Source organism: Pipistrellus hanaki (genome assembly GCF_964339955.1).
Source record: "Pipistrellus hanaki genome assembly, chromosome: 18".
Taxonomy (NCBI): Eukaryota; Metazoa; Chordata; class Mammalia; order Chiroptera; family Vespertilionidae; genus Pipistrellus; species Pipistrellus hanaki.
The window spans coordinates 32139762-32155477 of record NC_140520.1 but is presented as its reverse complement, the minus strand read 5'-3'; the positions used below and the strand labels follow the sequence as shown (position 1 = coordinate 32155477).

At 59.6% G+C, this 15716-nt stretch overlaps 1 protein-coding gene across 6 annotated transcripts in view; it reads left to right on the top strand.

Annotated features, from left to right (window-relative positions):
• TMCC2 (transmembrane and coiled-coil domain family 2) overlaps positions 1-14664 on the top strand; it is a 40556-nt gene extending 25892 nt beyond the window's left edge. For 2 of the 6 annotated variants that reach the window (XM_084865863.1, XM_084865864.1), the window contains exons 3-5: positions 9292-10235; positions 12287-12422; positions 13140-14664. In XM_084865863.1, the coding sequence (XP_084721989.1) occupies positions 9292-10235; positions 12287-12422; positions 13140-13451 (1392 nt within the window). In that variant the 3' untranslated portion in view covers positions 13452-14664. Of the gene's footprint in view, positions 1-1112; positions 1344-1440; positions 2258-6488; positions 8727-9291; positions 10236-12286; positions 12423-13139 lie in introns of those variants that run through there. The other 4 variants (XM_084865867.1, XM_084865866.1, XM_084865868.1 and 1 more) reach the window with 4 other exon arrangements.
• Positions 14665-15716: the final 1052 nt, after the last annotated feature.

The following is a 15716-nucleotide window of genomic DNA, read 5'->3' as shown; positions in this document are numbered from 1 at the left end:
CTCGTTAGGGCATGCAACGGGCTGTGTTGGGGTGACTCTCCTTAGGGTCATCTACCGTGTGGCCTGGTAGAAAGCTCTTCCGGGTGCTTCTGAGCCTGCATGATCCTCGGCTGCCTGAGGAGTGAGACCTGTGAGGGCTCCTGAGAGAGCCCCAGGCTCAGCTCACTCAGCCCCTCCCACCTCAGGCTCCTGCTGCCACTGCCTTCTCCCTTTTCTCCAACTCTTTTTTCTTTTTGTTTCTTTTTTTTAAAATATATTTTTATTGATTTTCTATAGAAAGGAAGGGAGAGGGACAAAGAGTTAGAAACACTGATGAGAGAGAAACATTGATTAGCTGCCTCCTGCACACCTCCTAGGTACATGCCCTTGCCTGGAATTGAACCTGGGACCCTTCAGTCCTGCAGGCCGACGCTCTATCCACTGAGCCAAACTGGCTAGGGGCTCCCCTGCCTCTTTGAGGAAAGGCTACAAATCCTTGCCTGGGGAGCCTAGAAAGGCCGGGCCGGGAGGGTTGTCTTGCGTGTGAGGACCAGGCCACCCATTGCTGCTGCGTAGATGCCTGTCACCGTGGCATTCAAAGGAGGTGACACAGTCACTTTACAGACAGAAATGCAGAGGGAGGGTCGGTCTCCTGCTGGGTGCCTCGCAGGGCCTGGTGTGTGCGCCATCTGATCCCTGCCTTCCCTAGGGGCCAGCGAGGCCTATTTATACACAGCCGTTATGCAAGAGGACAAGCGCTCCTGGCCAAGGCGTCAAGTGAAAATCGAGAGAGCTCATCCTTTATAGACAGGGGGCTGCCGAAGTGGTCTTTGCCCCCACACGTCCCTGCCCCCACGTGTCGGAGCTGGCCCCAGACATTAGAATCTGTGTTTTTGCTTTTGCTGGGTTCCTGTCCTCCCAAACCCCGAGTCATCGGCCACCACAAATATTTGTAAGGTTTTCCCGAGCCCAGGGTGGGGACTCCTGCCCCTGCTGTTTTGGCTGCAGGACCTGGCCCTGGGCCCCAGAGATAACACGGGGTTATGCCTATCTCCTCGCACCTTCTTGAACTCGGAACCACCCCCTCAGCGCGATGATCCATGATGACCCTCAGTATTTAAGCTCTGAGTCCCTCACCAGGCTCCAGTGCGTGCAGAACCCATGTCTCCTCTGACTGGTGATTCTGCCATGGGAAGCCGCCCTTAGAGAGACGCAGCAGACCCCAGAACTCTTGTGGCCTCCCCACTACCCTCCTCACGGCTTACGCTCCTCAACTGTGAACCTCTGGCCCCCTCTGCTGGCCATTCCCGGGATTGCCTGCCGGTACTGTCAAGAAGATGAAGGTCAAGGAGGAAGAGGTTGTTGTGAGTTGACCGCGAAGTTTTCTCTCAGATGTTTTTGCCTGGGCGGTGGCTGCTGGGGGTGGGAGTAGGGGTGCGGCCGGGGGTGGGAGAAGCTAGTGGAGCTGTAGCCGCAGGGATGTTCAGAGCCCAGAGTGGGTTTCTAAGATAGGACCTTGGGGCAGAGGAATTCCCCGGGGAGGCTGGTGCAGTCTGGGCATCCGAGGGGGAGGGTGCCCTGAGAGGATGGTGCCTGAGGCCAGTGGGCAGGGCAGCAGGGCGAGGCTGAGGACTTGGCTCGGCTGGCTGCAAGGGGATCCAGCATGGAGCCCCCTTTGGGCTCTAGCCATTGGCTTTGCAGAGCTTTCGATCCCGGAAGCCTGGCTAGGAGACCCATCCCATTGGGAGGCTGAGGGAGGGAGTCAGGTGGCTGCACCTCTGTTTGTGAGGGGGGCTGTGATGGCGGGGGGTGTGTCTAGCCATGCACGATGGCAGGGAATGATGCCGGTGCACGCCTTAGAGCTGCTTCCTGTCACACCCGGGTGCTCCATGCACACTGGACTCACCTGGCAACAGCTGGACTTGGGGACAGGCAGGGTGGGTTGGGGAACACCTCATCTGAGCTTGGTCTATGGGCCTGGCGAACCCTTCTGCCACCTTCCAGATGGGAAGGAGCAGTGCGAGCGAGAGCCCCAGGGGAGGGGGAATCGCCCAGAGCAATCCGCCCCTAATCCTTGGGCTGGGCCTCAGGCGAGATGGCGGCTGCGGAGCCCGGGAGCGCCGGCACCCCTGCCCACCGGCCCTGGCTCCCCCTGGCGAGCCCAGCGCTGCCCAGGGACTGTGACCCCGGGGGTCTGGCACAGCCCGCAGAAAGCTGGGGCCCGAGAGCCCCCGGCACCCCGGCACCGGCACAGCTTCGGGAAATGGTGCCCGCCCAGGTGAGGCCCCCGGTGGTGGAGGAGAGGAGCTGACGGTGGGGCAGGGGGATGGGAGGAAGCCTCGTGGGCAGTGTGTCAGGCGGCTGTGCTGGGTCTCAGGGTGCGGCTCCCCTCCGATCCCTGATAGAGAACTCTTTGTGGAGGGAGAAGGGAGGAGGGGCAGGCCCTGGGCCTCCAGGCTCAGGCTGCCCAGTGCTGGAGGGCCTGGGCTGGGGGGGGGGGGGGGGGCGGGGAGGGGCTTGTGCAGGAGGCGAGTGGATTCCGGCACTGATGCTTCCAGAAACCAGTAGCCACGTGTCCCGTCCCCCCGGGGCCGGAGGAGCTGAGGGAAGTTCCTGGTTGTGGTTGTTTATTCCGTGAACACAGTGACAGGGAGAGGGGAGTGTGAGGGCCCGTGAGCACTGACCCAGGGGGCCCGGGGGAGAGTCTAGATGAGCAGCCTGTGGGGTGCTGGGAGCTTTGGGGGAACTCCGAGGAGGCCCCGGGTGGGAGGGCAGCTCGGGGGCCTGTCGGGTCTGTGGGCGTGAGGAGAGAGGGGACTGTAGGACTTTTGTGTGGACAAAAGGGCATTGTTGTCAGCAGGGCAGGGAAGGAGGCCACGGAGTGGAGGGTGGGTTTTGACCAGAACCCAGGGGTGGACCTAGCGGAGAGGCCTGGCAGCTGAGGGCTAGGTGAGGGGGGTCCCCAGGAAGGAAAAGGAACCTGAGGGCCGGGGGGGGGGGGGGGGGGGGGGCGCGGGAGAGTCGTTGGCTGCAGGAGGAGGCTGATCAGAGCCTCAGCCAGTGGCGCTGCCTGGAGACCGTGGGTGCAACATGAAAGGATGAGGGTGCTTCCTGTCTGTGTGCTCTGCACCGCGAAATCCTTGTGGCAGCGTGAGGCTGCCTGTGAGCCACCGAGGCCGGGAGAGCCAGGAACCTTGTGCCTCTGCCCCGCCCCGCGAGGGCCCCGTGTGGAGGTGGGGATGTTGCTGCAGTTTTTCACCCCACTTTACCTTGGGGAACAGGCCAAGTGTACACCCCTGCTGCCCCCTGTGTACCCCGACACCTAAGCATTTGCCTCCAGCCCTCCGGAGAAAAGCTGAGGCTCTCTCTTGGGCGCTAGTGGGACCCCTGGGCGGGCTGGTGTCTCTCCACCCCCCCTCCCCTATCCCTGTCTCCCCCGGAAGTGCCCGGTGAAGCGGTGAAGCCGTATGTATCTGCCAGGAAGAGAAAGAGCCCGCAGCCCAGCAGCTGTGCCCACTGGTTTGGTGAAAGGGGGGCAGCCCCTGATGCCGGAGTGCCCGGGTGGAAGGGGAGGGGTCAGGTTCCCTCCCTCCCAGCTGCCTCTTCGCGCTGAAGGATCGTCGCCGGCTGTGGATTTTCCACTCCGCCTGGCCTCTTATCCCCCTCCCTCTCCCTCTGGGAACTCATAGGAAAAGGGAATCTGGGGTCCTCCATCCTGAGAGGGGTGCTCCGTCAGTCACGGGGCCAGAAGTGAGCAGATGCAGGCATCTTTTTTTTTTTTTTTTTTTTTTAAATATCTTACTGATTTTTTACAGAGAGGAAGAGAGAGGGATAAAGAGTTAGAAACATTCATGAGAGAATCGTCGATCAGCTGCCTCTTGCATATCCCCTACGGGGGATGTGCCCGCAACCAAGGTACATGCCCTTGATTGGAATCGAACCTGGGACCTTTCAGTCCGCAGACCGATGCTCTATCCACTGAGCAAAACCAGTTTTGGCAGATGCAGGCAGCTCCCGGCTCACTCGCCAGCTGGGCCTTTAGCCCCTGGAAGCCCGGGCCCTGCTCTGGGCAGTGTCCTAAGTGGACCTTGACCTGCGTGGCCAGGCTCACAGACAAGGCAGGTCCCCTGGTGCCACAGACCCCCTCCTCCCGGCCCTAGGAGGGCACCTCGGGGCCCCCTCTTCCTGATTGACAGGATGCCATCCCCTTAAAGGGAGGCATGGGCACCCCGGCGCTCTTTCCGTGTGTAAGAGCGACCCACCTCAGTGCTGGCTCTCCACCCCCGGGCGGGACCGGAGGCCCATCTCTCCCAGCCGGCTCCGGGGACCGGACAGGAGCTCTTTGTAAACCTAGGAGGGCACTGCCGGTCCCTGCAGGTGGGGTCAGGCCAGGCCCCTCTGCAGTCTCTTGGGAACTGGGCGCTCAGGTGTGGGGCACACACCGTCGTTAGGACCCTTTCCCTCCCGTGCGGCTCCCCGTGAGCCGGGGTGCTCTCTGTTCCACAATGTCTCCGGTGTGCTCCCCGCCTCGGGTCCCGGCCGCCGGGCTGGTGTGCGGGGGAAGGGCCGCTGTCCGGTGCCTGGGCCGGGCCAACACGAGGACATGAGCTCAGGCCTGGGAGGAGGGAGGAGGCCAGAGAGCCAGGCTGGGGAGCTCCTATAATCTGGCCCGGTGCCTAATCTGGTTTTGCTTAGAGAGGCTGGGGGCGGGGGGGAAGAGGAGGGCAGGGAGGAGAGTCCTGTGAGCCATGTGCAGGGGTGCTTCCGGGTCTCCCAGGGGCAGGGAGAGGAAAAGGGCAAGTAGGGCCCCCTGGACACTGGAGACAGCGTCCCAATTCTGGCTCTTCCAGGACGTTCACCCGCACTTCCTGGAGCTCAGTCCCTGTGTGGGGTACAGTCTTCGGCGCGGGCCCTGGCTGGTGGGCACCCTGCACAGGGAGCGTGGCATGGCCTCCCTCGTGGCCTGGCATAGAAGGGGCTCCCTCCACAGTCTCCTCTTCTTAGAACCCGCCCAGCCTGTGCGCAGGGGTCAGTGTCGGGGTCGGGTACCCGTGGAGTGTCCAGCCCCTCTCAGGCAGGAGAGAGCGGGTGGGGTCCTGGGCCAGGTGAGCCCCTGACAGTTTTGAGAGAGGAGGGGTGGTTCGTGCTCTGGGCTGGGGGACCCTGGGGTTCCATCTGCTAGGAGCCGGGAGCTGAGTGACCGGTATTGCTCTTCTTTTCACTCGCCCAGCCCCAGGCAGCGGGTTGGCAATGAGTTAGAAAGAACCTCTGCACTAACTACTGAGAAGGTGGCTGTAAGAGGAAGGACCCGCAGACCTCCACAGTAGGACTTTGGTTGCACCCGCAGCCCAGGCTCGCAGGTGGGAGGACCTTGGCCCTCCACACCCAGGTGTGCAGCCATCACCTCTAGTTCCAGAACATGGTCATCCCTCCCGAAGGCAGGCTATACTCATCAAGCAGCCACGCCCCATTTCTCCCTCCCAGCCCTGGCCACCACTAACCTGCCTTCTGTCTCTGTGGGTTTAACTGTGCTGGATGTTTCATAGAAATGGGGTCGTTCAATATGTGGCCCTTTGTATCTAATTTCTTTCACTTTGTGTAATAATGTTCTCGAGGTTTGCAGTGTTGTAGCATGTGTCAGTACTTCATTCCTTTTATGGCCAAATCACATAATATTCCATTGTCTAGATTGACCAGTTTTGTTTGCCATTTACTAATTAGTGGGCATTTTGGGCTCTTGTGAATAGTACTGCTATGAATAATATGCACAAGTATTTATTTGAATACCCGTTTTCAATTGTTTTGGGTATCTACCTAGGAGCGGAATTGCTGGGTCATTTCATTTGGTAATTCTATGTTTAACTTTTTTTGAGGAACCCACTAAGTTGTTTCCACAGTGGCTACACCATTTTACATCCCCACCAGCAAGGTCTGAGGGTTCTAATGTCTCCACGTCCTCGCCAACAGCTGTTATTTTCCTTTTTAAAATCATAGCCGTTCTAGTCAGTGTGAAATGTTGCTTAATTTATTCTCACTTGTTTTTGTGCACCTCCTGTAGGCCCTGAGGTTGTACTGCCACTGTTGACTTACGCAGTGACTTGTTTCATCTTCCTGACAACCCTTTGGAGTAGGGAGAATTGCACCCCTTTTCTAGATGTGAAAGCTGAGTCTCAGAAAAGTTAATGACATATCCAAGGGCACACTGCTGCTAAGTGAAAGCCGAGATTCTAAACCGGTGCCCAACCTCAAGTTTTAGTGCCCTTTCTGTTCCCAGCATCGGTCCTATAGCCTGTCTCATTGCTTTTTGCAAGTTTTTCTCCTTTTCTCATACTCTGTTTGTTCCATCCCTCTTTTTTTTTTTAATATTTTTTTATTCATTTTTACAGGGAGGATTAGAGAGTTCGAAACATCGATGAGAGAAACATCAATCAGCTGCCTCCTGCACCACCACCGCCCCCACCCCCCACCCCCCCAACTGGGGATGTGCCTTCAACCAAGGTACATGCCCTTGACCGGAAAAGAAACCTGGGACCCTTCAGTCCACAGGCTGATGCTCTATCCACTGAGACAAACCGGTTAGGGCTGTTCCATCCCTCTTAACAGCTTTCTCCTTCTGTGCTCTCGTTTTTCCTTCCTTAGTTGACGCACCTCCCTCCTTGTCCCTCTGCCTGTCTTCTGCCACCTCCTTGGCTCTCGTTCACTCAGTCACCCCATCTCCCTTCAGTCCTTAGAGGACACGGCTGCTGTAGGGGGTGCCTGGGAGGCCAGGGCGTGGAGAACCCCCCTTTCTCCACGGGGACGAGGGCGGAGGGGATGTTCTGTGACTGGAGGTGACCAGCAGGACCCAGGCATGGCAGACCTGGGGGGTGGGGGTGGGGGGCAGCGAGGGTGCTGGTGTTCTGCTGCAGGACCCCAGAGCAGAGAAGGGGATGGTCACTGCAGCCCACCAGGCCCAGGTCACTGCAGCCCACCACCTGGCTTTGTTCCCCTCTCATTCCTGGGACTTCACAGCCAGCTTCAATTCTGCTTTTCCGTGTGTGAGCTAGCTGGACTCCACTGGGGACAGACTCCAGGCTGCCAGAGCAGTGCTGCCTGCACGCCCTCATAGTCCTGGAGCACCTCTGCTTTTCACAGCTTTTCCGAACCCATGTCTCATTACTGCCTCCCACACTCCTCCAAGGCCCTCCTCCTTCTTACGAAGAGGAGCGAACAGCGGTGCTGAGCCTCAGGCAGGCGGCAGCCAGACCCAAACTCTCCTCGGGGAATCCTTTCTCCAGGAAGAGGGTGGAAAAGAGGGAAGGAGTTGAGTTTCTCTGGAAAGCACAGTGGCCTTCTGAGAGGGTCAGGTTCCTTCATTGTCAAGCTACGTGTTACAGAGAGAATGCTGTCTAGTCCACTGGCTACATCGCAGCATCAGTACTGAGTAAACGTGTTGGCATAATCTCTTAAATACGTGTCACTCCTCCCCTAAGAGAGGATTGTGCTGCGTAGACCCGACAGCATTGATGAGCGCCTTCTGTATGCTCTGCAGAAGAGCAGTACTGATCACTCAACGCCCGGTCCTGTGTGACCCTCACCACAGGCCTGAGAGTAGGTCTGATCATCCCTGTGTCACAGGGGGGGACTCCGAGGGGCAGAACACTTGAGAGGTGGGCTGTTGGCCGTCACTGCAGGGAACACCCAGGAGGAAGTGGCTAGCACAGGCTCGGTTGTAAGTCACACTGGTGGAACCATTGGACCTGGGGACAGACCACGTGAGGGGCTGTGGCATAGGCCCCCCTGGCATACCAGGCCAGCAGGTCCGAGGAGCAGCGTCCAGCCGGGATGAGGTGTGGCAGGAGGGCCAGGGAGCACGAGGGGAGACCCCCAAGCAAATGTGAGAGGGAAGGCCTGACTGCACGGGGGGTGGGGAAGGGACCTCGGTGTCCCCAGCATTCCCAGTGGAACCACGGCCTGAAAGGGCCCAGAGGAAGCCCACGGGGGAGCCGCCCTCCCCTGCCTGGCTCCTGAGGGCGGCGGGGCCATTGTTCTCGGTCGTGTTTTCACTGCTTTGTACCTCGGCAGACGTCGCGTTGGGTGACTTCTGCCTGCCATTGGCATGGGCTGCTTCCAGGTCTAGAGCGTGTGACTGGGCCACGTGCTCTGCGTTTGACCCCTTCCCCCACATAGACCTCGCCCCGCCCCTGCCCCCCACACACATAGAAAGCGATGATGATGTGACCCGGCCGAGTCGGGGTGTGTAAAAATACATGGGGTTGAGCCATTTCCTGCTGCTTCCGCTGTTGCATGGCGATAAGACACCGAGACTCAGCTGTGGAGAGAGAGCCTCCCGCAGGCTAAGGGGAGCCGGCCCTGGAGAACGGGGCTCCAGGCCCGCCCGCCCTCATCGGGCCTGCCTTTCCCATCTTTCCTGTCCGCTGTGACCTTCCCTTCCTGCCTTATCGGTCTCTCTTTCCTTCGTGCTGGGGGTCAGGGGCCTGCTTGCCTGCCGGTGAGGACGGGGCTGTCACCTCTTTCCTGCACGTCCAGCCCCTTCCCAGCAGGGCAGCTGGGGGACCTCTGGGCCTCAGACCGCCGCCTGCCTCCCTCGGCCTGTGGGTTGCCTCTAGGACGGAGTCTTCGGGGGCCTGGCCAGCAGGGTAGCGGGGAGTGCTCCCCTCCCAGTTCTGGGGGCCTGGGCAGCAGGGTCGGGCGCTCCCACCACCATGAAGCGGAAGAGACTGCTTACAGTCCCAGCGAGCTGGAAGGTAACGGGCCGGCCGGGAGGGTGCCGCCGAGGTGGGGCGGCCCGCGGAGCTGCCTTAGAGAAGCAGGGGGTGGGGAGGGCGGGGAGCTTCCTGTGCCAGTGCTGGGGCCAGCGTGTGGGCCCCGGTCAGGTCTGAGGAGGAGGCCGCTCAAGGCAGGAGCCTGCGCGGGGAGGCTGGGTCAGGAGGAACGGCTTGTGTCATCCCTGAGAATCCAACCCTGTGACCCCAGGGCAGCCTCAGCCCCGCGTGGTCCGTGTGGGCGGGAGGCCTGGCGGCTCCTCGTTGTGTGACCTCTGCCCCAGGGGGAAGGAGCACCTCCGCCCAGACCGCACTCAGGGCCGATGTGGGATCCGCTAGATGACAGGTGGCCGGTGGCTGAGCGGCGGCTGTCAGGGAATCCGCGGTCACGCGGAACCCTCTTCCTGCGGGGGGGGGGCCCCCCTCCCTGTCATCTGCCCCCCACTTTCTGGGTAGAGAGACCAGGCCCACGGGTGTCGGCTCCCTCGGTGGTTTCGTGGTTTCACCCAGGCTTCCTCTGCTTGCCTCCCCGCCCCACCCCCCCCAGGTGGACAAGGGGGACCTCGTGGGCCTGAGCCTCTCGGGCGGCCCCGGCCACGGCGACCCCGACGGCCCCATCAGCCTGGACGTGCCGGACGGGGCCCCCGACCCCCACCGGACCAAGGCCGCCATCGAGCACCTGCACCAGAAGATCCTGAAGATCACGGAGCAGATCAAGATCGAGCAGGAGGCGCGGGACGACAACGTGGCGGAGTACCTCAAGCTGGCCAACAACGCGGACAAGCAGCAGGTGTCGCGCATCAAGCAGGTGTTCGAGAAGAAGAACCAGAAGTCGGCCCAGACCATCGCGCAGCTGCACAAGAAGCTGGAGCACTACCGCCGGCGGCTGCGGGAGATCGAGCAGAACGGGCCCTCGCGGCAGCCCAAGGACGTGCTGCGGGACATGCAGCAGGGCCTGAAGGACGTGGGCGCCAACGTGCGCGCGGGCATCAGCGGCTTCGGGGGCGGCGTGGTGGAGGGCGTGCGGGGCAGCCTCTCGGGCCTCTCGCAGGCCACCCACAGCGCCGTGGTGTCCAAGCCCCGTGAGTTCGCCAGCCTGATCCGCAACAAGTTCGGCAGCGCCGACAACATCGCCCACCTGAAGGACCCGCTGGAGGACGGGCCCCCCGAGGAGGCGGCCCGGGCGCTGAGCGGCAGCGCCACGCTCGTGTCCAGCCCCAAGTACGGCAGCGACGACGAGTGCTCCAGCGCCAGCGCCAGCTCCGCCGGGGCCGGCAGCAACTCCGGGGCCGGGCCCGCCGGGGTGCTGGGGAGCCCCAAGTCGAACACGCTGTACGGGGGGGCGCCCGGGAACCTGGACACCCTGCTGGACGAGCTGCGGGAGATCAAGGAGGGGCAGTCGCACCTGGAGGACTCCATGGAGGACCTGAAGTCCCAGCTGCAGAGGGACTACACCTACATGACCCAGTGCCTGCAGGAGGAGCGCTACAGGTGGGTGCTCCCCCGCCCTGGCCTCCGCCCAGCCACCCCCGGCCTGAGGCGCGGGGCCCAGGGCTCGGACGCAGGGCCGTGGAGCCGGTGGGAGAGCATCCGCAGGCCCTGCGCTGCCCGAAGCCTCCTCCGGCCCGGGCAGGGAGACGGGAGTACGGCCCCATGGGAGGGAGGCTCTGCCTGTCTCGGGAGCTGTGAGCATCCCCCGATTTTCTGTGCTCAGCGTACAGAAGGGGAAACTGAGGCAGGGGTCAGCTACATGGTCTCTCCTGTGGTGTGGAGCACTGACTCCGGAGTCAGGTTACCCGGGTTCAAATCCCAGCTCTACTGTTTGTTTGCTGTTTACTATTTTTTTTTTTTAATATATATTTTATTGATTTTGTTCAGAGAGGAAGGGAGAGAGATAGAGAGTTAGAAACATCGATGAGAGATAGACATCGATCAGCTGCCTCTTGCACACCCCCTACCGGAGATAAGCCCGCAACTAAGGTACATGTCCTTGACCGGAATCGAACCTGGGACCTTTCAGTCCCCAAGCCGACGCTCTATCCATTGAGCCAAACCGGTCTTGGCTGTTTACTACTTTTTTTTTTTTTTTTAATATATATATATATATATATATATATATTATTGGTTTTTTACAGAGAGGAAGAGAGGGGGATAGAGTCAGAAACATCGATGAGAGAGAATCATCGATCAGCTGCCTCCTGCACATCCTCTCCTGGGGATATGCCCACAACCAATGTACATGCCCTTGACCAGAATCGAACCTAGGACCTTTCAGTCCGCAGGCTCTATCCACTGAGCCAAACCGGTTTCAGCTACTGTTTACCATTGACAAAGCCTCACTGCACTCAGCGCCTGGTTTCCTTGTCTGTGAGGAGGAAGAGCATGAATCCCCACACGAAATGCCTGTGAGGATGGAATGAAACCAAACCTATGAGGTTAAAGGGTGTGAGTCTCCGGCACGGCCGGTGTGCATTGGGCCCTGGTCCCGCCTCCCCTCTGCCCACCTGCTGTTCTGCGCTGGGCCTCTCGAGTGGCATTGGCACTCGCTCCCTGGGATTCTGGGGGATTTTTATCCTTAGCACTTTTTCTTTTTTTAAAAAATTATTTATTGTTTTGAGAGAGAGAAAGGAAGAGAGAGCGAGAGACATCGATTTGTTGTTCCACTCATTTATGCATTAATTGGTTGATTCTTTTAAAATATATATATATATATATATATATAGTTGATTTTTTACAGAGAGGAAGGAAGAGGGATAAAGAGTTAGACACATCCATGAGAGAGAAACATTGATCAGCTGCCTCCTGCACACCCCCTACTGGGGATGTGCCTGCAACCAATACACACGCCCTTGACCGGAATCGAACCTGGGACCTTTCAGTCCACAGGCCGACGCTCTATCCTCTGAGCCAAACCAGTTTCAGCAATTGGTTGATTCTTTTTTTTTTTTTTTTTAATTTTTTTTCAATTTTTTTTTTTACACACACACACACACACACACACACACACACACACGATATAGACAGCTTAATATCAATTGGTTGATTCTTGTATGTGCCCACCTGGAGATCAAATCAGCACCATTGTGTTGGGAGCTCTCACCAACTGAGCTACCTGGCCCGAGCAGCACACTTCCTGTTTGTAGATATGAAGAAGGTTTGGAATCCTGCCTGAGAACTAACCACCCCCACCTAAGGCTCAGCTTCCAATATCTGTGCCTGCAGAGCAGGGATTATGACTCCGTATCCCTGTGTGCCCGGTCCCCAGGACAGCATCTTAGCTCAGGGCAAATTCCTTAACCTCTCTGTGCCTCAGTCTTTTTATCTGCAACATGGGGGTGACGAGTCCTTAACCTTGTGGGGTTGCGATGGTGATCCTAGGAGGCAACCTGGGTGAAGTGCTGTGTGAGCAGTAGCTTTCATTGGTGTCGCCGAACACAGTGGGGGGTGGGTTGGGTGACTGCCGAGAATGAATGGAATTGGTCCTGGGGAGAGGAGGGAGGCTCGAGAGCCAGGCCTGGTGTCACACACGCTCCCTCTGCCAGGTACGAGCGGCTGGAGGAGCAACTCAACGACCTGACCGAGCTTCACCAGAATGAGATGAGCAACCTGAAGCAGGAGCTGGCCAGCATGGAGGAGAAGGTGGCCTACCAGTCCTACGAGAGGGCTCGGGACATCCAGGTATAAACGGGACCCTTCTTGGGGAAGCCCGGGGTGTGCTGGCAGCTGGCGGCAGCCAGATGGGGAGGCTTTACCACGCGGGGGACGGCGGACACAGGCTATTGCATCAGCTGGGGCAGATGGACACGTGGGGGAAGCGGGTAGTGCAGGATTGGGTGGATGGAGGTAAGAGCAGGGTGGATGGAGGTAAGAGCGGAGTGGCCTAGGCAGAGTATGCACTGTGTAGAGCAGTGTTTCCCAAACTTTTGACATGTGTGTCCCCCTCCTATAATTTTCGTAACGCTGAGTACCCCTCGTCCTCATGAGAACGTAGAATTAGGCGCAGCTAAGCACGGTGCAGTGCATATCCCCACCAAACTCCGGTGCAACGCGTACCCCCACCAAACTCTTCCCGTACCCTTGGGGGTATGCGTACCACACTTTGGGAAACACTGGTGTAGAGGCAAGCTGACTGGTGAGGGCTGCCAGTGCCCCCAGCTCTGTGATGGCAGCCTTGCCTGTGAATGATGGGAGTTCCCAGAGCCTCAAGAGGAAGCTGGGAATAGGCCAGCTCCTCCCCCTCCCCACACTCATCAAGACCAGTCTTCTCCCAGCCTCCCCAGATAGTCATATAGGGCTCTGCCCACAGCTGCCGCCGCTCAGCCTGTGCCCGCCTGGCTGCGGAGGGGGGGCCCGGGCACGGTCCCTCTCTCATGGGCCCGCCCTCTGTCCCCGCAGGAGGCCGTGGAGTCCTGCCTGACCCGGGTCACCAAGCTGGAGCTGCAGCAGCAGCAGCAGCAGGTGGTGCAGCTGGAGGGCGTGGAGAACGCCAATGCCAGGGCGCTGCTGGGCAAGTTCATCAACGTGATCCTGGCGCTCATGGCCGTGCTCCTGGTGTTCGTGTCCACCATCGCCAACTTCATCACGCCCCTCATGAAGACGCGCCTGCGCATCACCAGCACTGCCCTCCTGGTCCTCACGCTCTTCCTCGTCTGGAAGCACTGGGACTCCCTCACCTACCTCCTGGAGCACGTGCTGCTGCCCAGCTGAGCGGCCGGTTTGGCCCCTGCCCCGTGCTCCCCCGGCCCCCGTCTGGCCATGGCTCTCCAGGAGGGACCTTGGGACTCCCCACTCCCTTGGTGGACTTTTTTCATGCGTCTGGTTTGGCCTCCGGACCAAACTGTTCATTCCAGCAGCTCCTGCCCTCCTCTGTTCTTGCTTCTGTCTGTCACCTTCTCCTCCCTGTTGGCTAGAAGGGGACCTCCGGAGCAGCCCTGGCTTGGAGGTGGTGGGGACACGTGTGGCCAAACGGAGCGGAGGAGGACACCGGCAGGGACTGTTTCGATTGCTTACATTTGCACAAGGTTGTCTCCCAGCTGCCTTGGAGGCAGCCGGGAGGAAGGCCCGTGAGCGTAGGAGCAGGAGCGGGCCCGTGCCTCAGCTTCCCCAGCAAGAGTCCCCCCGGGGGGCCGTCCCTGCTCCCTCCGAGGCTTTGCTGACCCCAGAGAGAGGGAGGGCCTTCCCGGCCTTGGGCACCTGCTGGGCTGGGCCAGAGAGAAGGTTCAGCCCACCCCTCCTTCCTCCAGAGCTGGTGTGAGGCCGGGTTCTGGCCTGGCCCTTTGGGGGGGGCTGGAGGGTGCAGGCCCTGGAGGCCTGGCGGGTGTGACTTTGGGCTGGCGTTTTCCCTCCTCTTTCCGCCCACCGGTCACTGGATCTGCTCTTTTTCAGGGAAACAGGCCCCAGGGGCCCTGAGCCTCAGCCTACGCCCTTAGGCCCCTGGGAGCAGGTGGAGCTCTATTTATTTATTTATTTGTTTGTTCATTTGTCCCCTTTCCCCACAGAGCTCCCGGGAGAGGCCCGCCCCCGTCCTCTCTCGGATGCCAGGGCTTATGCGTGGCTGTCAGGCACTTCCGTACCAGTTAGCCTCCGGGTAAATCCTGGCGGCGGGGAGGAGCGGGCGGCGCCACCCAGCCCCTCTCCCAGCAGCCTTTGGAGCCAGGACCGGAGGCGCGAAGCTCCCCTTTTATGTGTCTATTTATTTTGTGTGCGCGTGTGCTTGTGTGGAGGAGGTTGTTTGTGGCTTTATTTTTTTTAAGGCTCTGGGGTGTTGTGTATGGTTTCTCTTCCTACCCCAGCCTCCCCGTGAGCACTTCCAAGAAGAGAGGGGATTTCTCCGAAAAGGAGAGAGAAATCCCCTGGGACGGGAGGGCCAGCGGCTGCCAGCGGTGGACCTTAGGAGAAATAAATATCCTCTAAATTTTCACCCTTCCTGTCTGGTGTGGATGGATTAGGCTGTCTCCATTGCGTCTCCGTGGAAGGCGTGAGTCCCTCCCCTCTCTCCGGCGCTGTGGTGGGGAACACACACCGGGCCTCACCTGTTGGCCTGAAGTCTTCCTCCTCTGGATCCTGCATGGAACAAGGGACCATCTGCTTGGCTCAGCCTACCTCCTCCAGCCCTCCTGGAGTGCTTCCCAACAGGAGGGGACGGGGATTTTCTTAGCTGGGAGAAGACAAGCAGCCGGAGGCCTGGACAGCAGCAGTCCTGCCCAGAGGTGGCCAGCAGAGGGCAGCATACTCCTTACGTCTTCGGTTCAGTCCCTAGGGGCCTCTGTTGGCCTTCGCGTGGCCTTATCTGTTCTGTCTAGCTGGCGCTGGAGCAGGGCCTTCGCACAGAGGCCAGGCCCTCTGGCTGCGTCTGCCGCAGAAGGCTCTGGGTTCCCGGCAAGAACACCATGGGAGCTCGAGTCTCCCTAAAAGGAGAAGGATGCTGGCTGCCAGCATTACAGAAGCAATGCGGGGAGGGCACCTGCCCCAAAGCCCTGGCCCGCGGTGAGCGTACCGTGGCCAACTCCCCTTCCCCCAGGGCGTCCGTTTCCATATCTGTCAGACGGGATAGGTGCAGCAGCTGCTCTTTGCAAAGGACTCTGACATTCTGTGGTTCTGTGGGTCTGAGGAGTCAAAGTTTAGCTGCCTCCATGAGGCACTCCGGGAGCCGGGACCAGGCCCTCACAAGCTCAGAAAGGGCATGATGCTGGTACCACGGGCAGGGCAGCATTTCTGTTGTTTTTCCCATTGCTTTTTCAGAGAGATTTGGGGGGGGGGGGGGGTAGAGAGAGTAAGAAACAATGTGAGAGAGACATATGCACTGGCTGTCTCTCTTGCACTCACCCTGACCAGGGCTAGGGATCAAGCCTGCAACCCAGGTACATGATGTCGATCAGATGTGTAGGCCAGGGCTCTAACCACTAAGCACACCGGCCAGGGCAGGAGTTTCACAAGGTGACCTTAGGGGACCCCCAACAGTGTCATTCCTGG